The sequence below is a fragment of the Poecile atricapillus genome, chromosome 4 (genome assembly GCF_030490865.1).
Source record: "Poecile atricapillus isolate bPoeAtr1 chromosome 4, bPoeAtr1.hap1, whole genome shotgun sequence".
In the NCBI taxonomy this organism is placed as follows: domain Eukaryota; kingdom Metazoa; phylum Chordata; class Aves; order Passeriformes; family Paridae; genus Poecile; species Poecile atricapillus.
In genome coordinates, this window is record NC_081252.1 from 14,619,996 (window position 1) to 14,644,452 (window position 24,457).

General features: G+C 39.3%; 1 protein-coding gene across 12 annotated transcripts in view; it reads right to left on the reverse strand.

The window, feature by feature from the left end:
• ELF2 (E74 like ETS transcription factor 2) overlaps positions 1-24,457 on the reverse strand; it is a 35,180-nt gene that overhangs the window by 4,946 nt on the left and 5,777 nt on the right. For 4 of the 12 annotated variants that reach the window (XM_058837280.1, XM_058837289.1, XM_058837277.1 and 1 more), the window contains 5 exons: positions 24,144-24,348; positions 23,009-23,174; positions 3,232-3,345; positions 2,108-2,281; positions 1,119-1,205 (listed from right to left, as the gene is read on the reverse strand). In XM_058837280.1, coding sequence (XP_058693263.1) covers positions 1,119-1,205; positions 2,108-2,281; positions 3,232-3,345; positions 23,009-23,174; positions 24,144-24,224 — 622 coding nt within the window. In that variant the 5' untranslated portion in view covers positions 24,225-24,348. Of the gene's footprint in view, positions 1-1,118; positions 1,206-2,107; positions 2,282-3,231; positions 3,346-10,058; positions 10,269-23,008; positions 23,175-24,143; positions 24,349-24,457 lie in introns of those variants that run through there. The other 8 variants (XM_058837287.1, XM_058837284.1, XM_058837288.1 and 5 more) reach the window with 5 other exon arrangements.

The window sequence follows — 24,457 nt, forward strand, 5'->3', positions numbered from 1 at the left end:
AATACTAAAATCTGAAATAGAAAGAAAAGTAAAGATTCAACAAGACTACAAAAAAAAGGAAATTATTAAACATGATGTATTTTTAAATATAGCAGATACAAAATATGTCATCTCCAATGAAATCCACTGCTATACCAAAAGCTACTGTGGGCACTGCAGGGAAGTTTAAATAGCGTTTGCACTGGTTTCCATAAACAAACATCTCTGTGAAGTCAGTTCCATTCTTCCTTGCCATACTGACAAACATGAAGACTCAACAGCTGTAGCCAGATAAGGAATTACATAAACAGCAGAGACTTTGCTTTCAAACAAATGGCAAAATAATAGTGGACCTGACCACTGCACATTCTTTCACCTAGCGTGTTGCTACTCCAAGTCACTAAACTTTGTTACTTCCAGCTATAGCAACATCTCCAAACAACTTTCAGTGCACTAAGTGGAGAAGAGATCCAGATTTTTCACCTGTAGCCAGGGGAAGAGCTGATACACTGCACATCACTTCAAAGGTAACCTCTGAGCCAACATCTGTCTTTCTTACTGAATGAATAGCAGGGGCTCGGAGTCCAAGAAAGGGACCTCTATTTGTCATGAGAAACATTAGGAAACTAGAACTCTCCTGCACATAATTTCCACTCACCAAAACATAAACACGTCATCGTTTGTTTTCCCCTTAAACTAAACTGAAGCTATTAGTCAAGGAATATATTCCACTGAATTTTGTCAATTAACTAAGAAATCATATTTCCAACCATCACCTTTCTAAATGCTCATGTGCTGCCTCTACTTGAAAGCAAGTCTTAGAGCAGTAGCTTAATAAATTATGTGTACAGCATGAAGTTGATACACAACACAAAAGATATCACAAGCCAATAACCACAAAGTAAAGCAAATAAAATATGAGAAAGTCTATTAACTGTGGAGGGTATTGGAAGAGATTCCTAGAGCATACACCCTTACGCTAGATCTTGTAAAAACAAATTTGAAGACATTGAATAAAACTCTAATAAAGTCAGTACAATCTCATCCATCACATTTTTAAAGATATGTACATTTTCTGTGATAAATACCACGCACATACACTGCTTATTTTTAAAGACTCAATGAATGGAAAAACATACCTTTGCCTTCTCTAGGTTTCTTCTTTATACCTAGATCTGGAGACCCATCATATAAAGTTGATTGCTGGGTCTTGGGCTTACGGCCAGCTGCATATATGGGGAAAAAGAAGTATTATGCAGAGTATGCAGAGTAAAATTTTACAGTTTGCCTTTGCTGAAAAAAACAGTTTGTGTATTTTTCTCCTGCTGTTTCCTTGCTACAAGTATGGATAAACTTAGATTCTTAGATTACTACTGCACATCCAGTGTAATTATCATTTGGTTGCTTACTTCATTAGGCAGATTTAAATGCAAACAAGTTAATGTGCATTTTTATTAAATCTAAGACTCATAGATCTTGGATTTGTATCATTTTATCACTACATTTCATTTTTTTCCCTCTAAATTACAAGTAAATATTCTATCTCAGCATGTCTGGAAACTCTATTATATCAGTGTTCTTCAAGTTATGTGAACTGTACTGATACCTCTAACAAAACTGCTAGACCAGAGAGAACAGCTTTACCATGTGCCAACCTCTCATGTGATAGCAAAATGCTTAGAAATTAAAGTGTTCTGAATTATTTCTCCTCCAAGACATGCCAATTAGACAAGAAAGACAAAAATTTCACAAAGAATATCTTATAATGATTTTGTAAACTATTTTATGTTTTTAAGTTAGCATTTACCCTGTTGCTTCATTGCATGAACCCCAAGTCTATCGTCTCACCAAATATATCCAATACTCTATCCTTCCTCCAGTTTGTGTTAAAATACACAACGCAAAACAATCTTCCTTTATGGCTTGTCAAAGCCCATTCTCTTGCTCCCTTTTTTCTTGATGCAGACCCATTTTTCTAAGAACTCACATTTCAGACTCCCATCAATCTGTTTGCATGAGCAAAGAGATTAGACCATCCAATCCATCCTCCCCTGTATCAACTCCATCATCCACAGCAGTGGATAACAAGTAAAATTTTGAGATTGCTCCTATGAAAAGCCGTATGTACCCTTTTTCTTTTTCATTGGCTCATGGATATCAGGGGAAGTTGGAATGGGAGACACATCCATTTGTTCAGATTCCTCTGTTGATACTTCCACCACAGTTTCTGTGATCACATCAGGTCTCATGGCTGCATGGATAAATTCTGGGGTGGACACACATGGAGGGACAAAAACTTCCACTACAAGAGAAGCAAAAAAGAATATCTGATGAAGTTTCTACCTGATTATTTTAATATATCTTACATAAAATTATTTTAAACAAAAGCATATGAAATGGTGTAGCAAGCTTCTGCTCCAAAATCCTGTCACCTTGAAAATCAATCCAATTACCCAAAAAATGCACACTTATCAGTAGTTTTAGGCAAAAACAAGTACCACACCAATATTCTTCAGAACTAAACTAAACTTTAAACAAATTAGAGCTTCATCTTTGATTGTTACTCTGATCTCCATTTCCTATTTTGTAGCTTTTGCATTTCAGTTTGACCATTATTTCATCCAACATATATTAAGCAACTTCAGAAGGGACATCAGTTAAAATAACCATCAACATTAAGGTCTGTTTTTTTAGACTGGTAGCACTTTGCAACACATTGTTTTTGGGTATTCTTTCTAAAATAGAAAGATAGAATACTTTTCCTTTAAAATAACTCTTTATTTTAGCAATTTAAAATGTCAGATTCACAGAACACAGAATGGCTGGTGTTAGAACTCCAACTCCTTGCTCAAGCTGGGCCACCTAGAACTGGTTGCCCAGGATCCTGTATTTTTTACCATCTCCAAGGATAGAGTCTCCATGGCCTCTCTGGTCAATCTGTGCCAGAGCTCTGTCACCTGCACAGTGAAGAAGTATTCCATGATGTTTGGGGAGAAAAATTAATTTTAAGTATTCCGCTACTCAGCTATCTTCCCAACAACTCCTCTCAGATAAATTATTTAATCTGTAAGTATACTTGTTGCAGAGTGGAGAAATCATGTAAAACTCAAACAAAGCAGTAGTTTTTAAATATGCAGGCAAATGTTTTAAACAGCATACAGCGCTCCACAGAAATAAGTCTCTGACTTTGCTTGTTTTGCTGATTAGTAGAAGGAGAAATGGCTCCCAGAGCAGAGACTGTGGCTGACATACCAGGACTCCTGGTGTCTCTCAGGCAGGTAGGTGACTCCATATGAAGCAAGGCCTCTGCAGCTTCAATTGTCTTATCTGTGCAATGCACATTACTGCCATGAACTGATGCTTCTACTGCAGAAGAAGACAAAAAGAATTATGAGGTTACTTACAGAAGACCACATGTATCCTGTACAACTGTACTTCTCAATCTTTAACATGAAAAACACATAATTATCAGATGTCTTCACACCTTTTATACCATCCTGTCAACAGGAATATTTAGGGCAGACATAAGCAGAACTGTCACTGTCACCTTCTAGATTAGATTTCTGGTTCACGAGCAAGCTCCTCATTTCCATGAGGAGCCCAAGAGCTTACAGAAAGAGACTGAGATTTGTCTTCTGCCTTCAAATTAACCAGAAAAAAACAGATTGTGATGAGGATGATTACAAATTAATGCCGCAGAACAGAGAAGTAGTACCGTCTCCAACTATTATCCCATTAAAAACTAAAGGGCTCTCTTCAAATTTTCAGCCTATTGGATAAATATATAAATATATAAATACAAGTTTCCAAAATATATATCCTGATTTGATTTCTGACATTAAAAAATAATTGTGAGTTCATTTTAGCAACTTGGTTGTTAAAAAAACACAAAGCACAACAAATAGTATAAAGGGTGTTTATGCAAAAACTAAGGGAAGAAGGTAAAAATAGTTCTTTTTTCAAGTTCTGAAAGTTTAGGAAATACAATCAAAAATAATGCAACTTCAAGAGAGCACAATTAAGTTTGATACAGTGCAGATCACAGCACCTTGTACATGGCAGCAACACTAAAAAAAAAACCCAACGTACCATGTAAAACTACAATTCTGTTCACAGCTAACTCCCTATTCGTCACCCTTCTAAAGGTTTTGAAAAGCAGTGACTGCAAAAACACCTGTTGTCCATTATCCACACTCTGGCCAAGGTAGCTGTCTCTCTTCAGTTGCTCTTTCCATTTATAGCCATCTTCTCTAAGCTGAACCACTCCAGCCAGGCAGCCAGCAACCAAGAGATCTATCTTTAGCTTAAGCAGTCACCTATCTCTAGTATCACAGAACTAAAGAGGATTTAGGAATAATTCTCTACAAAAACTTCAAGACATCTATGCTGTTACTGAAAACTTCTAAGAAATAACTTGAGGTTTGTTTAGTGAAAAGCAAGGAAACATAATGTCAGAGTTGCTTCTCCCTTAAGGAAACACCAGATCACACAGATTGCCCTACAGGCTCACATGGGGGTAAAAGCCTTCCAGCATCCTGCAGTTTTTTCAAATGCAGGGGTTAAAAACTTGATAAACCTACTAGCCAGCAGATTAAACATATCAACCAGAAACTGAAAGTGGATGAAATGTGGAAGATGCACAAATGCAAAATTACAGGTGACTGTAAGTTCTTGCTGAACCAGCCTGCTGCCCACCTGCTGGCTGATGGGATTCCCACCACAACCTATTAGCTATGGCCTGAGATGCTATTTAGAGGGGTTTATTTCTTTGGAACAGTAGATGCCTGTTTAAAGCTGACATTACAATACTACTCCACCCTAGGCTGTGAACAATAAAAGCCTACCTAAGAGCACAGGAAAATCAGGCAAGGGTCTTTATTGTGCACTCTGTTCCTTGAATAACCAGTGATAACCAGCACGAATTTTGCACATGAGCCCTTTCCCCAGCTGCAGACCCTGGATGCTACCATGCTTGACCAAGTGTTTCTTTCCCAAGTAAGTTTTTGGGCATATCCAAAGTTAGAGGCTGACCACCTGCATTGTAACAGAGCGGCCCTGCAGGAAACCCTCTGCATAAACATTTCTCTTTCTAAATAAAAGTTTCAGTTGCACAGAATTTGATGACCAAGTTTCCCTCATCTACCTGATAAAAAATTTCATTGATTATCAGACTACAGCAACAATATTCAGATAGTTGTTAAAAATGTATAAATTCTACAGTACTACTGAAATTAAAAAGTCCAAATCAGTATTTTATATGTTATTATTCTAATGCATGCAATCAGATTCAAAGCATGTCAGCAAAGCTTCTCCAAGCTGCTTCTGTGCCATTAGGTTCAGTATATAAAGGACTTTTGTACAGAAATTCAAACTTACTTGACAAACTTCAGTTGTAAGAGGGTACTGAATTCACAACTCCCTAAATGCTTAAAAGTACACAAAATTTTCCTACAGAGAACAGTTCAGATGCTGCACCACAACTAAGAGGTACTTAGCAGAGGGCAGGAACAAGGCAAGAAAGATAGCAGAAAGCCATTTATGTACTTTTCCAGTACTAGGATATTCTGCTGAAGGACCAAAGTGGAGGGAAACAAAATGCAACGAGCGTTAGGGACTAAGACTGCAAAACTGTAACAGCAGAGCAAAGGAGCCACTGGACCTCTCCCCTAAGCAACTGTTCTGTTTCCCATAAAAACAGCACTATCTACTACACAAAAGCTTCTGATGTTTGAAAATATACACTTCACAAATACTTTTCCAATGGGAGCTACTTGGGACTCCACTAAACCTGTCACCTAAAGAAATAACAAGCAAAAAATAGTAACACTTCTGGCTTTGGCCAGAACAACACATGCTGTCTGTCTGTCATGACAGCTAACTAACTTAACATTGCCAAAACGACAGCTATTAAAACACTTACTAAATTCAGTTCTATTACCAAGTTTCAAGTCTTCCCAGCTGTAACTAATTCTCCTTTACCCAGTACATAGTTTTAGCGTTACAGGCATTTGTCTACCCAGTGAACATCAAGAGTTTGCATTTGTTCACAGGCAATGTTTACTGCACCAACACAGTGGGAAGAAAAAAGGAGAAACTTGTATCTTAATACAAATATATGTAAAATATCTTTCTAACATGCTAGAAAATGTCTAACAGGAGACAGCATGTCAGAGTGTTCAGATAAAAGACATGATTCTGAAAGCTAAAAAAGACACCATAAAAGATGAAGTGGGGCAACAGGCTCTTTCAGAGAAAGGATGGGACAAGAAAAAAATAAGCGGCTCTTATTCCAGATGATTAAATGAAGTGTCATAAATTAAATTACAGTTGTATCACAACACTTCTCACGAAAGAGATGGGGAGGGGAAAGCAAAACAACAGAGGAGGATACTACAATTGAAAAAAACACAATTTCCCAAGATTTTGATATACAAGTATCACTATGGGCAGAAACACTTCTAATCAAAGACTTCAGTGTATCACCCATTTCTCTAAAAAAGCCCAATTCTATTTCTATTATATTTATGCTATCAACTATTTGGAAGACCCCAAAGCTAAAATAGATTGTACTGTTTCTGTAAACAATATAAAGTATAGGACTGTTATATTATACAATCATTTCAGAAAGAACTGTCACTTGCCCAAATGAAGCAAAGTAGTTTATGTGGATGGAAGTAAATTTTCCACACTTTGGTAACTGAGTAACATGAGAACTGCCATTTACTGATCTAGAACACATCAGAACTAGCACCACCACTTATCTTCCATTCTTTTAAGTCAAATCTCATCTTACTTCTTTTATGAAAGAATCTGAGTCCTTGGCACTTTATTTTAAAATATTTCATTAAATTTTTTTTATCTATTTACAGAAAAACAAATACCTCAGAAAACAATCTAAAATCTAAAGTGTAAATAGGTAACTAGGCTAGTTGATATCTATCTTCACTGTTGACCTAATATCTTCTTGCTCCACTTTCTACCCAAAGAGTGTGCATTTATTCAAGATTCTCAACAGCTGTTACAAAATACCAACTGTGGTAATTAAGTCTGAGAGGGCTGTACTTTAGCTTTACAGAAAAAAAAACTCAGTGGAAACATGTCCATTTGGTTACAATGTCTCCCCTTTTAACATAAGATCAACAAAATTTGTGAAAGCAATCTATGAGACTGAAAAGACAAACCGAAATTTTCAAAATGGTACTCTTTTGCACTGCACTTCAGCCCTAACCTTAACCTGAAGTACTATCAATGTCTGCATTTACAAGGCAAACACTTAACTGTAGCACCTGCAATAGCTTACCCTTTAACACTATCAGGCAACCAGAGCAACATTTTAATGAAGAATTCACAATTCCAAGCATGGAATTCAGTAAAGAATGACTACACATACACTAACAAACCCCATAAAAGTTCACTGGCATTCACGTGCTTGTTTTATTTTAGCATTTAAAAACAGCAGTGGAAGTTAGTAATAGTACTCAAATGACATCTTAATCAAAAGCAACTGAATTGCCTCTATAGGTAATACCCAGAAATCTTTCTGAATGCAAAACTTGACTGGAAAAGACAGCATTCTTCTGCTTACTGCTTGTTTTATGATGAACATTTATTCAGAAACCAAAAAACCAATTTCTTATGTTTTTCAGTATTTCCCTAAGCCTGCCTCTGTTCAAGATTCTCAGCTGCACACAATTTAAGGATGATGCCTAACTCACTGCATAAAGGCAAATCAGTAAGAAAGATGAGAGCAACCATCTCAAAATACTTATTTCTCAGTGAGCCATATGTCATCAGCCCAATATTGGCAGAAATACTAACTACAAAGCCAAAACATATCTTTGCAAAGTCATTTAGGAGTTGCTCTTACAACTGCAATTAAGATAACACTAAGCAGTAACAATTTTGGTCCATCTTACTTCCTGCACTGTTAGTGCACTGTTAGTAACAGTGAAGTTTTGTCAACACTGAAACAAGCAACCATGGGAAAAGGCAACATATAATTATCATAATCCCTTAGGATAAAGAATTCCTCACTTAAATCCACGTGATATCATCTACATACAAAACTAAGTAAACAGATATGGTATCTTGATAGTATAATGATAGGAATACTATCTACTGTACTGTAATATACTAGACATGCATAGGTATCACTCACTGCAATGCAAATATGAAAAAAAATGGAATTTAGCTGGTTGGGCTAATGATATCAGTATAACAAAGGACATCAGAAAGAGCAATGCAAAGGACATTCATTATTTATCTAAAGGCTCACTCTCAAGCAATCTAGTTACAGTGGCTTAAGAAGGTGTTGGCACAATGAACAACTACTTAAATGTTCTCTATTCAGGACAATCAAAAGTAAAAAACAACTCAGTGAAATCTGCAGCAGTGAGACCTGCAGAAATGAGAGCTTTTCTACTGGCAAAGTGAAGCTATTGCTCCAGTAGACCCACGTGTCAGAATGTTTAGGACCTACTCTCCATTTGTTATGCAGCAGAACAGTTATTCACTGCTTTATAGTGGGGTATTTTTGCCTGTCTGGGGTGTGGGTCACCCCCCCCTCCAAAAACCCTGGGTATTTTTCCACATTAAATAAAAAAAATTATGATTATGTAACTTGGCCCGTTCTGAAATCATATGTTAATACATTGGTAAACGACAGAGCATTTACCTTTAGGCCTGTATAAACCCACTGCCATGTCAATGCAAAATCAGTATTAAGCTTGACTCTCTCTGAAAATTCATGTGCAGCTACTGCACAATTCATTACCTGCAATGCTCGACACTATTGTTTATGGTTCCAAGGACTACTTTCAGAAGTTAAGCTCCATATTGTAAAGGCAAAAATAAAATCAGATCTGGTACAACTTCGGTGGAGAACTGAGTGCTTGATACTGCATTTGAGGTTTGGGTCAGTTGTAATCTTGCTCGTTCTCCAGGGCTTTACCACACTTTAAGACAAGTCCTGGGATCACTACAGTATCCTACTGTCTGACAGATTTAACAAAACGGAAAGAGGCCAAACCATGCAGGACTCTGAACCCAACACCGAGAAAGTGCTACAGCTTGGGTAAACGGCCCATGTCCCGGCAGCAGCTGGGCCCGAGGACTGCAAGGTCTGATGGCTCGGAGGAGCGGCCAGAGAAAGCGCGGCACCTGCACGGGCCGGCGGCAGGGAACGGAATTCCCGCCACCTCGCGCCTCCTCACCCTACCGTGGCTGCGGGGCTGCCCGGAGGGTGAGGCTCGGCCGGGGACGACGCAACCACCCGCCCTTCCCCCACCCGTCGGGGGCGCCCACAGGCAGGAAGGTGCGGCCACGTGCGGCGGCGGAGCGGCTACTTCCGTGTTTACAGTCAGCTTCCCTCCGGTGCCGTACGCGCCTCCAGCGCCGCGCCGCCACTCCTGTCCCAGCCTCGCGCCCATTGGCAGCCAGAGCACCCCACCCGCCAGCGACGGCGGCCCCTCCCCCGCGCGGGGCCCCGGGGAACGTGCAGCTTCCGCTACGCGGCGCGCGTGGGGGAGGGGGCGCCACCGCCCCCCCGCGTCGCACACGTGGGGCCGCGGCCCTGCCAGCGGCGCCTCCTCCCTCCCCGTCGCTAGAGCAGAGTTTAAGAGGGCACGGGGGGAAGGCAGCGGAATAGCGGGAAACGCACGCGGGGGTGCGGTGGCCGGGGAGGCTGGGCCGCGGCCCTACGTGCGGTGCGCGGCGGCGTTCGGCCTGCCCGCTCAGACAGCGTGGCGGCGGCGCTCGGAGCGGGCCGGTAAAGGCGGGAGGACAACAGCCTCGCGCACTTCCTGGTTCTCGCCCCAGCCTCCAAAACCCTGCTAAACTCCTCCGCACACCCCTCCGCAACTCCAGGCGCAGCGACCCCGCTAGTGCCGCCCGCGCCGTGAGGCAAGTGCCGTGGGTCGGCCGCTAGCTGGGCCGGCCGCTACCAAGGTGATCACTTCCTGATTGCCCTCCATTGCCTCCCACCCGCCGCCTGAGCACGCCGTGCGCTGCGCCTTCCCCCCCCTCCCCGCCCCGGCCCGTCCCCCCTCCCACCCCGCGTCGGCCCGGGCGGCGCAACTCACCGGCCCGAATGAGAAGGTCGAGCTGGTTCGTGGGCCCCTCATGCACGGACGTCGCCATGTTTACGTTGCCGGAGCGGCTTCACATTGACGGGCGGGCGCGCGCAGGGGCCGGCGGCGAGGCGCGCTCCCGCGGGCGGGCGGAGCGCTCACCGCCACGGCGCGCGGCGGCGGGAGCGCTTCCTGCGGGGCGGCGCGCGCGGTCCTTCCGCTGCCAGCCCCAGACAGGAAGTGCCGCGCCGGCTGCCGCCGCAGCGCGGGGCCGTCCGCGGGCGGGGGGAGCCGCTGGCTGCCCCGCGGCGCAGGCAGCGCCTCCCAGCACGGTTCCAAAGATGTCCGAGAGCAAGGACGCAGCGCAGCCCGACCGGCTCCGCACTGCCCCGAACGCCTTCCGCTCCATCTCTCCGCAGCCCTCGGCCATCCGCACCTCCGTGCCCCAGTGACACTTTCTGACCGGGACAAACCGCGTACCAGGATAAGCTGGACATTCCTCACCGAGGCGACCACTGACGGATTAAAAAGATTTCTCCTTGACAAGTCCCTGAGGCACCTATGTTAGTAACAACTTGCCAGAAAAGCTCGGTCCTCCGTGCCTGTAATCCAGTTATTCCAGTTAGCCAGAGGCCCCATCCATCCTTCATCTCTTGTGGGATGAGAAACAAGTTTCATTGCTCTCTTAATTAAAAAAACCCCAAACCACCACCACTTTTTAGGGTTGCATCCTCATGCCCTGAAGAACACCTGCATCAATAATGCCACAGCATTGCCTGCCAGGCCCCTGGACAGAGGCACCAGTCAGGAGAAAACATTCTCCGCACTTCCCACCCAGTCCCTGTGCTGATTAGTCCCAGGGTAAAACTTCAGAGCTGCATGCAAAGAGCAGCTGCACCAAAAAAAGCCAAGTATGTCTTACACAGAGCTATGCATGGAAATTACACACAAGAATTCCTTCATTAACACCGCACACACACCTGACTAGGCCAACATTGTTAAACCAAGAATCTAGCAAACACCTGCTGCCTACAGAGCCTTCCTTGAACACATCTTCATAGCTTGATTAAAAGAAAGTGAAGGGGTCCAGCTGCAATCTAATACACAATCTCTTCCCCTCTCAAGTTTCAGTAGTCCTAGGACCTCCATCAGAAGGAACAATTCAGAAGCAATTTTCCCCAGCACCTAAATCACAAAATAGTATCCAGCAAAAATCAACTCCAGCTGGTAAGTTCAGTGCTTCAAATTCTTGACAAATCCTACTCCTCCACTACAACTCTCAAGACATTATAGGAATACATTTCATTATTTTAGTTATACATATGTATAATAAATAAATAAAAAATCAGGCATTTTGTAGACAGCAGTCATCTATTCCTGGGTGTAAGGAATTAAATTTGTTCACTGCCTCATCAGATAAAAAGCAAGACCTGCATGCAACATCATTTGTTCTCACATTCAAGCCATGATATCTAAGGGTAAGTGTGCTAAAATTTTGCCAGTCAAGATCCTTCCACAGCCAGAAGCATGGACAAAAAAGGCAACTAGCCAGCTGTGAAGGCAAAAAACTCTCATGCAGATCCAGTTTTGCCAACAGCAGAGTGCTACTGTCAGTTTTTGTTATTCAGAGAGTGGTTAGCAGTACTAATAAGAATTCCTTCCATCAGCATATTTCCACTAGGGGACTCTGCTATATTCTCCAGCAGAAATTTTCCTAGTGGCAAGCCCAAGAAAAGGCATTTCATTTAGGTAGGCACACACTTAAATGTGCAATAAAATTTAATAGTCCTTCATTAGAACATCCTCAGATTGAAGTGGAAGCCTTACATGGAGTAGTTGAGCAACACCATAGCTTCAGCTTATGTACAGACTACTGCAATAACCATGTAGTCCTGTCACTTTGTCCTGTGTATCTCCTGTTGTTAAAAACTGTAATTTACCCACACTTCAAGCAATAAAATACAGTTTAAAAGTTTGTCTGTTTAGATCCAGGTCAAAAGCTGTATTGAGATGCTAAATGCCTTTCAAGATCCACATCCACTGTCAATAGTGAGTTCACACTACCATACTTTGGAAAAGGTGCACACAGTTCTTTCCTTTTTTGACTGCTATGTAATTCAGTGAGGATTGTTTACTGATTGCAGCTTTTAGTCACAAACTGAAGTGTTTGACTCATACCCAACACACTTTTGCTTGAGACGTGTGGACTCCTTGATTAAGTGCATTGGCATTGTGTAACTTTTGACAAACCCCACCAGTCCAAAATTGAAAAAAGAAAAAAAGGAAAAAAAAAAAAAAAGTATTAAACATGAAGTTCTTGGTTTAATACCATTTTTCTAAGTAGCACTTATTTACTACTGCAGGCACAGACTTGGCACAATGTTTGCCAGTGCACGTGAAATGGACAGTTGCAAACAAGTGTTCTGATTCTTCCCTCTCCCTGATCATACACAGAGAGAATATCACTGGATGCCCAAGGGATTCCAATCAGTTGAAAATGAAAATAATCTGAGTCTGTGCACTTTCAAGATTAATATGCAAAAAGCCACAACAAATTTTGAAGTGACCTGTGCATACCATATCTATATTACTATTAAATCATAACACTGTCTTTAAGGAGGAATGCAACTTTCTCCTAAAGTCCTACAGTTTCATCTGTTTAAATGATATGATTTCTAGTATTTTATGAATACTGTTTGATTTGACATACTAATAAAATCTTATTATTTCAGGGAAAAAAAAACATAGTCAACAGGAAAAAGAGTAAATATGCATTTAACTTTTTAATCTCTTTTAAAGCCTCCTTTTTAGGCTAACAAAGAGGGCCACAAAATCTACTCAGTGGGTGGCCCAATGAAGCAGGAAATACTCTAATGGAACAGGGCCACAGGAAATTGCAGAAATTTTATTTCTCTGGCATGAAAAAAGTTTAAAAAAAAAAAGAAAAAAGTAGAGTAACAGATTTCCAACTAGCATCAGTCTGTGTGAGGCAGAAAGATGTTTATTTACCCTAGTTTATTGTTGGGGGGGTGGGTTTGTTTGTTTGTTTTTACTGTTAGTATATAGAGACTAAACGTTATTGTAATTTTTTAATGCACAAGTTCAGCTGTCAAGATTGTCAGGTCAACCTACATACTACATTTACCAACTGCCAGGAAAAAAACCCAGTCAAAATGTCTAATAAGCTGGAAAGTTACCATTCAAATTATGCTTCTAGTTACTACAGTCCTGTTTGTCATAAGCTTTAAATAACTTCAAGACAAGTGAATTGTATCTCCATACTTGTATAAACACAGGAATAAAATAATCAGCTCATGCTTTCTGGTTAAGGGATATGGACAACTTTGTTCACAATAAAGGAAATGTATCACTTATTCTCTGCAATATACACCAGCTAAAACTCATTCGGATTCTTCTGAAAAACCAAGACAACTCAAAAAACCCAGCTGGATGTGACGAATTCCATCCCAAACAGGAGATGTAAATTCAAAATATGAAAAACTGGTGGGTTTCATCAGATTTGCAGACTTGGATTGGAATAGAATCATCAATTATCTTAAGCATCTCCTTGAACAGTCCTCAAAACTAATAGGACATTCAGTGCTTATAGAGGAATTGTCATTCTCCACTCCCATTGTCTTCTACACAAAGTTGCGTTTCCTAAAACTCTCACAAATATGATGAAAACATTCTTTGATAACAGACTAGTTTCTCTTGGGAAACTACTTCACAAGCACTGTAGCTTGAAATGCTAAAAGCACAGTCTTCCAATGGCATCTTTTGCTTCCATTGACAGCAAATCAGAAAAGAAAAAAAAAAAAAACAGAAAGAAAAAATTATGCGCATTTAATTAATTTTAGCCACAGAGGATTCCAGTTGTGTTCTAGTAAGACAAAGCTACCCTGGGAAAAGGCAATTATCATAAAGCACTTGCTTATTCTTACAGAGGTGAGTTGTTTGAGTTAATTTAACAAGTAGGAAGGTAGATGGCAATCTGTGTGCTGGTTTTGCATTAATTGACTTGTGGTGAAGAGGGAAAAAGTCAGCCACGGAAGCATTTCTCTGTGAGGTGCTGCTAGCAGCTTCCTCCGAGCCTGAAAAACCAATCGCTAGCTAGCTCTGAGAATTAGCACACTGATACGCCAATTAGAAAAAAGCTGATAACGCCTCTATGATAACATATTTAAGAATGAAAAACCGCAAGAAGCTCTCTTGCTCTCTGCTCTTCAAAGTGGGGGAGGGGGCTTGACATGTGCCCGTCCCAGGGGAGCTGGCCTGGGCCCCTTCCCAGAGGGGGCCGCTGGACCAGGGGTCATCCTGGTATCGTGAGCAACCATGCAGCCGGAGTGGCTTCGTGTGGATGCGTTTGTCTTGGCATGGCTCGCAATGAACTTTATTTACTTAGCTGCTTTTAACCAGCCATGCTGCAGACAGAAAGACAAAAGCAGCGGCAGCAGTTTTTCTTCTTTCTGTGTCCCGCATTAAGAAAAGGCGCGGAGTGCAGCCAGCAGCTGGTGCGGCTTGCACAGGGCTGGCGGAGACCACGTGAACCAACAGAGCGCGAAGCACGCAGAACGATTCCACAATTGCGGAGCCTGGTCAAGAGTAACCTTTCAGCGCTGCAGAGCTCTATAGAAACTTTTCAATTGATAGAACTTGAGAACAAATGAACCTACGAACACCAATTCTCTCCCGAGTCAGAGAAAAGAAAAAAATGAAGAAACGTTAAGAGAACAATATAGCAACGCTAAGGTGCACTAAGGTGCAAAAGAGGGAGAGGGAGGCGAAGGTGCTCTGGATATCGGAGCTGACAATTCTTCTGCAAGCCGTGGTGAGGACTATAACACAACAAACTATTAACCTGTAATTCATGAAATGCATGCGGGGATGAAGCATTCATGAGAAAAAGGCACTCGTGCTAGAACATGTGGATGCTGAAAAGGTGTGATCTGGTGAGAGGCTTGAACAGAGAGAAAGAAACCCTTGCTTTCAGAAATGGAGGAAGAGAACCCTTGCTTTTATACTAGAAGAAGCTCGTCCTTAAAAACTTCACCCCATAAGCAAAATGGCCCACGAAAAGCAGTTGTGGGAAGACTGCTTTGCCTGTGGGAGGGACTTCACGTCGCAAGCAAGTTCCGCGCGGACTGTTCGCCGTGAAAATTAAAACCACGTTCACAAGAGAACAGTTTCCTGTAGGAAAGAGCATAGCATAGCAAAAGGGACTCCTTTCCCTAAGTGAACTGAAGACTTTGTAAGTGACAAAATGACTAAAAATCCCACATTTTGTCTCCCTGTGCTGTCGGTGGGAAGGAAAGAAGGGCGAGGCGGGGGTGGGGGGGGAAGAGTGAGAAATTGTAACGTTTCATTTTTAGTTCTCATTATCCTCTTTTAATTCTGTTAATAACTTTATACCTTCTAAAATTTTAAGGCTGTTCTGCCCCTAAAGTGTTTTTCCCCTAATCCTTATCTCACCCCATGAATTTTCTTTCCCCCTCCTATGCTTTACTATAGCAGAAGAAAATGAATACATTATTTTCGTGGGTGCGCTGGCGTTTGGCCAGCATCAACCTATCACAGTCTGAGGGCAGTATCTGCAGTCTACATGACTGCAAATGGTAACAGAGCAACAATCCTGAAATGCTAACCACTTTAAAAAGCTGCAAGTAATTTCAGAAGTCCAGGCATGTCCTGTCCCAAGTGCCCAAATAACCTACTAATTTTAAAGTTAGCGAAAGGTCAGTTTTTCCCAGGCTCCCAAAGAAATTTCCATCTAATAATTACAGAAGTAGCTGCTGTCTTCAACAGCAGGCCATCACTGTTGCTAGCTATTATTGCATTGCAAAGGTAATAACACAAAGAAACATTTTTAACAGTTAAATGTCAGAAAACATACAAGAAAATGCAGCCATCTGTTTTATCAGCACATCAACACAATCATTAGTAACCACTGTGGAGTCGACACTAGAAAATGCCCAAATAGCAAAATAACCACAAAGTGTCCCTGGAAGACACAAGGACATATTGAGGAAAGTGGTCCATGACTATGCCAAGCTCATTTTCTCGACTATACCTTATGAAGTCTTAAGAATACCCAAGCCAAGTGTCTGTCACAGTCTGCACCTTTGAGTGGACTCAGGATCCTGATGTCACTATTCATACAGCAATTAATGATTCCAAACAGAAAAAAACAAATGTATCCTCTGGATTTGGCACTACCTCTGACAAACTGAAAAATAGTTAATAAAAATAGCAAGTGTGTACATTCCAGCATTATTACTTGTGCACACAAAGTAAGAAAATTCAGCAGTCTTGAAAAAAAAAACCAAAAAACAAACCGACCCGCAAACAATAGATATTTATACTTCCTACACTTCCCTGCTTTATTAGGAAATTCTTTATTTCCAGAGCAGTCTGTTAGACAATGATAAGTCTGATATTTTCATAGCACTCTATATGATTTTTTCAAAATTAATAGTATTTGAGAGTGGTAATAGGCTGGCATATAAACTGTGTAACACTTGAGCAATTTCTCTGTCCAAGATGTATAAGTACTTAAGGCTTTTCTGATAACAACAAACATCTATTCTGTAAGTCCACTGAATGTTTTTAAGGACTAAATGTCCTGCTCAAAGACATACGGCTTTATTCTCATCCTACATTTTTTTGTCAACTACAATGTCCCTTTCAATATGAAGATCACTTTTAAAAATTATTACTTTCAATACTTTGTCACTATATTTTTCATCAATAAACACCACTAACTCTTGTGCACTCATACCACAATGGGTTTGGATGCTCCACTGCATTCTAATTTCAAGGTAAAAAAACCCAAAATTTTCAGCTTACATTAATAAAATGCTGTGGCTGAGTCCTCACAGTAACAGCCTACAAATTTTCACTCCCAGCTGCAACTGGAGTTGGGAGTTTGGAGGAGAATCCATCTGTGCATCTGAAATTCAACCCATAATGCCCCACACTAGCAAACCATTGAATTAGCCTTACATCAACCTCAGAAAATAAAAATTATGTCTGAAATATGAAGTTTAATTAGTCTTTATTACAAAATAGTCTTGCAGTATGCTTTCAGTATGAATGGAGCACTGAATGCTGCAAGGCAGAAACTTGAAATCTAGAAAGAACTGAACAACACAACCCAGCTGCTACTGTTATATTAAAATACTATCATCCACGGAGCAGTTGTAGAGCTCTCTTCTTTAATTTCTCAGAACAGGGATCTAAACAAAGATGACATAAAATCTAAGCTGCAGTTGCACTTTGTTTCTGAATTAAGAATGTTACTGAAAACAGATGTATATACCCTTGGCATAACTGCTCCAAGCACACACAACAGGAGGGGAATAATTTTGCCTCAGTATCATCAACATTTAACTACTAAAAGTGCAATGGATTTCTTGGCAAAATAAGAATTCACACGGATGCAGCAGCAGTAGCAGCATGGTGTGAAAAATAAAATTATTTGACGTCCAAAGGAAAAATTCTTAACCAATTAATGTGTAGGACACATCTAATTCTTGCACTAGAACAAGCAGTTTTATCTTATCTAGCTAATAGGCTTCATCTTAGCTCTCTGAAGAAGACAGTGCCAACTTAAAATGTCAGTTTAATCAAGTTGTTAGAATGCCCAAATATTTTATTTATTTTTTTTTTGTGGTCAGCACTGTCCTCTAAAGCAAATGGTCTATTTTCATGTGTGTCACTGAGCTGTCAGTGTAAGAAAATGAAGTTCAGTCAATAGGGTATGTCAGCACTAACAAAAAGTACACCAGATTGTGTTAACTCATTTTTCTTACGAGGCAGTTCAATCAAATAATGTCTGGCCAGAATTAATGATAACACTGCTTTATCCATCACTTACATACACATACCATAATCAAAAAGGTAAGATTCTAACCAGATCTAATACTGAGTTCTTAGTAGATGATATTTAACTGATGAAAAATTATCTGAGAAACCATAAAGTTCACAGGCTCAAATTTCTATTAGAGACATTAGAAGAAAGCAGTTTTAATCATAGTAAGGGAAAACATGTAAGACAGAAGAGCAGGCAGTAACTGTAGACTGGACATAAGCTGATTCCCATAGTGATAACTGTGTAACTACTAATCTGAAATTTCCTCTGAAAATGTATGTATTTTATTTATCCATTTGCTTTAACTGCGGGAGAGTTAAGCCTAAACTTCCTGTTGATTCAACATCCTTCCTCCTTAAGAATTGCTATCAATTTTACATGATAGTTTCAACTGAACTTCCTGCTCTTTGTAGACCAATATTTTTCCATCCTGGAAAGGGTCATTTTCAGGTCCACATTTTTTTCATGCAGATCTTCCACTCCCCTCTGGCAATAACAGTTTTAGAGTCAAAACAGGCTTTTAACACAGGGAGGATTTCTGATAGTACATGAAATTAAAAACTCTGGTACAGTTCACAGATTGAATGATATTTCAGCTTCTTGAAAATAGTAATTTTATTTCTTCTTTAATCTTAAAGCTGTGATGAAAAAATAAATCCCAAAATTGTACTTGGTGCTTTGATGATTAATAAAAGAATAAGGGGAAAAATACTATTCATATGAGATGTTAGAGTCACTAGAACAATTAAATCAGGGTCTACAGTGGAAATACTTAAATACATGTCTTAGTTAACTAAAAGAGTAGGCATCCTCCACATTAAGATCTGCTTACATGACTGTGTTACCTTCCATACTGCTCCTATGGTAAATTCCAAAATTAGATTACCCTGTTATATCCACGTTATAGGTTCTGTGTGGCGACAAAATAAAAAGAACTGTAGAAATTGTTAACTTTAGACTGACTGCTTCTTTAAAGAAAGCAGCTTCTGCTATTATGTAAACTACAAATGTTTTGTTGAATAAATCCTAAAACTGAAGAACTAATTACTTTACGGACAAAAAAAACTGTGCAGGAAATGAAAGCAAATAAAATTTGAGTATTATTAAAAGCTTGTTAAGAAGGATATGTCTTTTATGATATAAACACGTTCACTATTGCAGTAAACAAAATTTTAAGGCTGTAAGTCAGTTCTCAATGATCCAAAGGTACCACTCTCAATAATATCAAACAAAAAGGTAAACAAACTTAAATACTATGTCAATCTAAAGATTTTATTTCCCCTTCTAATCATTACAAAAGGCACTCACTACTTCCACAAAGAATGTCATGGGGTCACCTGAAATGACCCATATTTCTATATTTTATTTTTTCTAGAAAATTCCTTTTTCTATTCCAAGCAAATAGGCATTTTTTTATGGAAAAAAAACCCAACATGAACCAGTAAGTCTTCCTTGTTTGCTGAAAGACACTTGAGTTTTATTTCTGTAGTTAACGGATTCACTTTACAGTTAAAGGATTAATTATAAATAATGATCCTTGATTAATGAATCAAGATAGATTAGTGAGAAGGAGTCTGATGGGGAGAAAAAAACCCCAATACTCTGCTAGAATTAACTAAAAATTCATGAGTATTTATAATGATCATATAGTATATTTTATTTGAATTGTGGTTTCATAAATGTGAGACATTTTTCATAAATGTGAGATATTTTTTAATTAAAAGCATTGCAGATCCTGATTCTGACCTTGGCTCAGCACTGACTGTCCTTATAGTCCACACAGTCTCAAATCCATTCATAGAATAGCAAACCACAAGTAGAACCATTCAGTGCACAGCATAGATCATCTCTTTAGTGTCCTATGTAAATTCTCCCATAGCATCTTCCCTACATTTTTCACACAGGGTACTGATCCCTATGTCTGAGGCTAGAATAATGCTACAATTTAATAAATTAAGAAGCTTTAGATTAACTGCAAAGTAGCCCAAGGCTATCTGAATGTGTGTTGTAATGCTATAAACACCATAAATCAGCTGTCACTGGAATTACCAATGAACTGTCACAAGAAAGGGAAAAAAATCAGGTCCATGGCCAGCAGGAAAGATAATGACAAAGGAGGGTGTATTATGTGAAAAGGGATCCTTTCCAAGCACAGCCAAGGATTCTTTAAGATGGATTTTACTACTGACCATGATGTCTGTAGAATCTAGAACTACAAAAGTTATTAAGTCTACTCATTCTTGGTGCAACGACAATACATTTATCAAATAACATGAACATTTTTGTAACAATTAATTCTGTCATTTACTAAGTAGAATCTATTGAGACTACTTTAGAAATAATACATTTTTCTTCTAAGATGTATAGAAATCAAACTGTTGCACCTCTCTATATTGGGATCATTAGCATAATGAAAGTATATTCTTCAAAAGGTTAACACCTTAAAATGCTCTTTAAACATTTTACCTTGTTTACTGCCTTAGCCTGCTTTCTCATTAACAATTACCATGGCACCTGTTACCACTTCTCTCCTGCATTAAATTGTTACCTACCCACAGCCTAGTACGTCTACTGCAAAATTAAAATTTAAAACCAGCGCACTCAGATTCACTGTCCTGCAATTCATTGCTAACAATGGTGCATTACCAAAATGAATGTTTCTCGGGGCTTTCATACTATCTCTCTTCCCATCTTACCTCTCTTTATGAGAAATAATCCAGAAAGACTCTGGCTGTGCCAAAACATGTTGATCACAACACATGCCCCACAAGACTGCCTCCCTCAGAACAGCACTAAACCAAGCACTCCTTTCACCAATACTGGACATTAGCTCTGTGCAAGGACCAATACTCATTGTCATGTGTAATTACACCATGAAAACCCCACTGGATTAATAGTGTATATATACACTACATAAATAGTACTTAAAAAATGGAACAGGTGTGCATTCATAGTTTTTAAAATCTTCATAAATTTTAATTTCTCCTCCACTGTTTATTGGCTTTTCAATGTCCATTAATTCTTAGATCAAAACTATTAAAACAAGTAAATATTTGAATTGATTTAAATATATCATCATACTAAATTTTTAAGAATATATCATCATACTAAATTTTTAAGAATATATTAATGTTAAACTGTGAAAACAAAAGTACATCAACAACATCATCAACAAACTACATGCAGTCAAGACATCTCCTACCATTTCCAGCCACAGACACCAAATTACCAGATTGACTGCCCTATAAATTTGAAGACTATACTTTCAAATATCAAGGCTTGGAAGCACCCACGTCCCTTTCTTTGAATGGCATGTTACATAAAACTATTCCCATAGAAATGCTACAGGTTTTAAATTATAATTCCCCCCAGTTTATTATGACCATAAAATTATGCTTAAAAACAAAGAGTTCATTTGCAGCTCTTTATCCTAAAAGAACTGTTCTGTTAGCCATTAATTTAGCCATTAATCTACAAAAATCTTACAAGAAACAGCATATTTAATGTTTCAAAAACAACTTCTAAATACAAAAATCTTCCAAGTGTAAGCTCTTAAAGGTTTTCAACTTTTACAATTTAAACTTAAATTGTAAAACTCAGTCTGGGAAGAACACACTCACTTCTCACCTTAATCTTTAAAGTTTTATTATTATAGTAAAAAATTAAGATTAAGAAATACATGATTTCATAACTTCTCTTTACATTAATTTGTTGAACTTCTAATTAGTGTATTTCTTTCAAAACTCATTTCAGTAAACTGGAATTTTAAGTACTGTCCCAAAACCTGCATCATTAGTTTATGTTCACCTTATGATGTTGATGCCTGTGATTTTTGCTGCAGTGTTACAGGATAACATCCAACATGAGAAGGATGTATGAGCAATTGCATCCTCTGTTTACTGAGAAATCTGCACTGAAATTTACCTAATCTTGGTAGGAATGCATATAGACTTAATGAGATGCCAAGTTAAGCAGCTGAAACAGTCTCTCACCTTTTTTTTGCTTTCCTGATATCATGAATTTAAACTCCAGCTCTAAATTAGGCAGCCCCAGGATAGGAGTATATGGTACCTACATCAAGTGGGTCTCACCCGTTACACATGGAGTGTCCAACAGGACCTGTCCCTTGGTTGCAGTTCTATATACTCCCCACCCCAATACTCTGCTAATCCAGCAGAAATTTAACTCAAAAACACAGAACACTTGAGGGTCTCCTTGCTATTTTCCTTCCTGCAAAATTAGCATAGGGAAGTATGAGAGGCAACACAAGTGAGCAAGAGGGAAGGACAGCAGGAATCATAGCCCAACAGTCAGATGTTATTAGGCTGTTATAGCAACACAGCTTCGCAGCTTTTGTTTCTGCTTTAAACATACTTTGGTGCCCCTCAGAAAATGCAAACCCCCTGACTGTGTTCTTTGGAGAGAAGGTATGCAGAAAGATTTGTGCTTATCACTAAGCAGTTCAGCTTTCACAGCAAAGCTCCACTCCTTTCTTCATTCCTAACTTGTTATTTTATAGACAGATGTGTTAATTTCAATCTATTAGGTTTATTGCCCATAAAGGGACAGCCCAACTCCATTCCCCCTAGTCACCCACTCCTGCAACCAAACCAGCAATAATACAACTCTTGCACCAAAAAGGCAGGATAGCAAGGGACAGACAGGAAGGGGCAAGAGCTGGAAGATGGGGTAAATAGAGCCATGCAGTTACTGTTTCCAACTGCCCTGCATTTGTGCAGCTCACACACAGTGTAAAACTGAATTCTAACCAGCTTCCTGACTCAGCTGATTTTTAAAAACTCCAAGTTTAGTTGTCTAGTAAACTCCCTGCATAAGTGCTTAGCAAAGACATAAATGAAGATCTGCCTGCTCGTGAGGGAGGAGAGAGTGTCACAATGCAGCACCCTGAATGTAATGTGACATTTTTACCTGCCAAGGTAATCTTGTCACTAATGAAGCCTAGAAAGAAACTAAGCTTAGAGGAAAGAGATGTGAACCCACGTCAAGACCTCCATCTTGTTGGGTAGACACATTCCCTGGGGATTTCTAAAAGTACAAAACCTCATGGAAGAAAATAATTAAGTAAGTCTACCTGTTTCCACAGTTTCAGTCTCAATTTCTTGTTCCTCTGCTACATCTTGCATCAGGTAAGTCTCATCATCATAAACCAGGACCTGAGCAGCGTAACCCTGTTCTAGTCTGGCACTAGGAACTGGCTCCACAACCACTGCTGGGAACTCAGAGATTGGCTCATTTTCCTATAGAAAGGAAAAAAAAATAGGAAGAAAAGAGAAGAAAAAAAAATGCTCTAAATACTGCACTATTGAACTCTATGTCAATATTTTCCTTCTATGTTCTTATATTCTTTATGGAATAATGATAGTAATTTTAAATATTTTTAAAAGAAATTTTCTTCTAAAGCAAGAGATTAAAAGAATAGAAGATAGTTATCAGCCATTAGAGGGGGCTTTCTAGATCTCAGAGATATTTTCCTGTGTTTAAGGACTTAACATTTAAAGCACAAGACAGCTCTAAGATAGTAGAAAAGAGCACACTTTCTAATGAAGACCCTCAGCTGTGGGAAGTGTTTCTCCTCCCTCTGCTTGATGAAAGCTAACAAAGACTGACTTTGCACTGCAAGATACCTACATCTAACCTGTGTCTTACGAACACACGTTTTGGGTTAAGTGCATAAGTTATTACAGAAGAATTATTTCATAGCCTATATGCTCATCTCTACTTATTTAAGGATCAAGATGTCTGTAAAAGCATATATAATCAGTTATAGTGTTGTAGACTTAGAACCCTGACAAATTCTCTTTATTAAAAGCTACAAGAGAGTAGAATATATTTATTATTTGTTGATAAGAATGCAAAATACAATAAAATATGCTGTGCTGGCTAACTTTAAAAGAGTCCATGTATTATTTTGCTCAACTTGTTCTAAACCTCAATACACATCTGAGATCTTTAAAGAATGCTTAGTATAGAATATAATTTTGTAAACCAGGTCTACAGCTGTACTGCAGACTTCAAAAATTACTGGTTCCACTGCTGTGATAACAAAACCTTCTACTAGAAGATATTAGAAAAATGGCTGCACTCTTCCTCCTTACAAAACAATCTCAGATCCATTTCATTTGTTTTCACAGCAAGTTTACAGCGAAATTGTCTTTCAAATTAAGATAAAAGGTTTCAAAGTTTGATAGTAAATAAGTGCTATTTACTTTTCTAACCTCTTGATTTTTTATTTCATTGCTGTCAAACTCCAGGGCAGGGCCTCCATTGTCAATCACTACTGATGTCATGGTGAATCCCCCGAAGATTCTTTGAGAACTGTTATCTCACTCGAAGATAGTAATGCTGATAACCTCAGGATATCAAAGGCTTGAATTCACAATCCACTGCTCTTAAACAGCTAGGCAGAGGCTGCTGAAACATAAAATAATTTTAAGTTATTTGCATCATCTATACTCAAAAGTCTTCCAATGTTTACGAAATCTCTTGCATACCGCATCTTTACATCAAAATAGGGATCAGC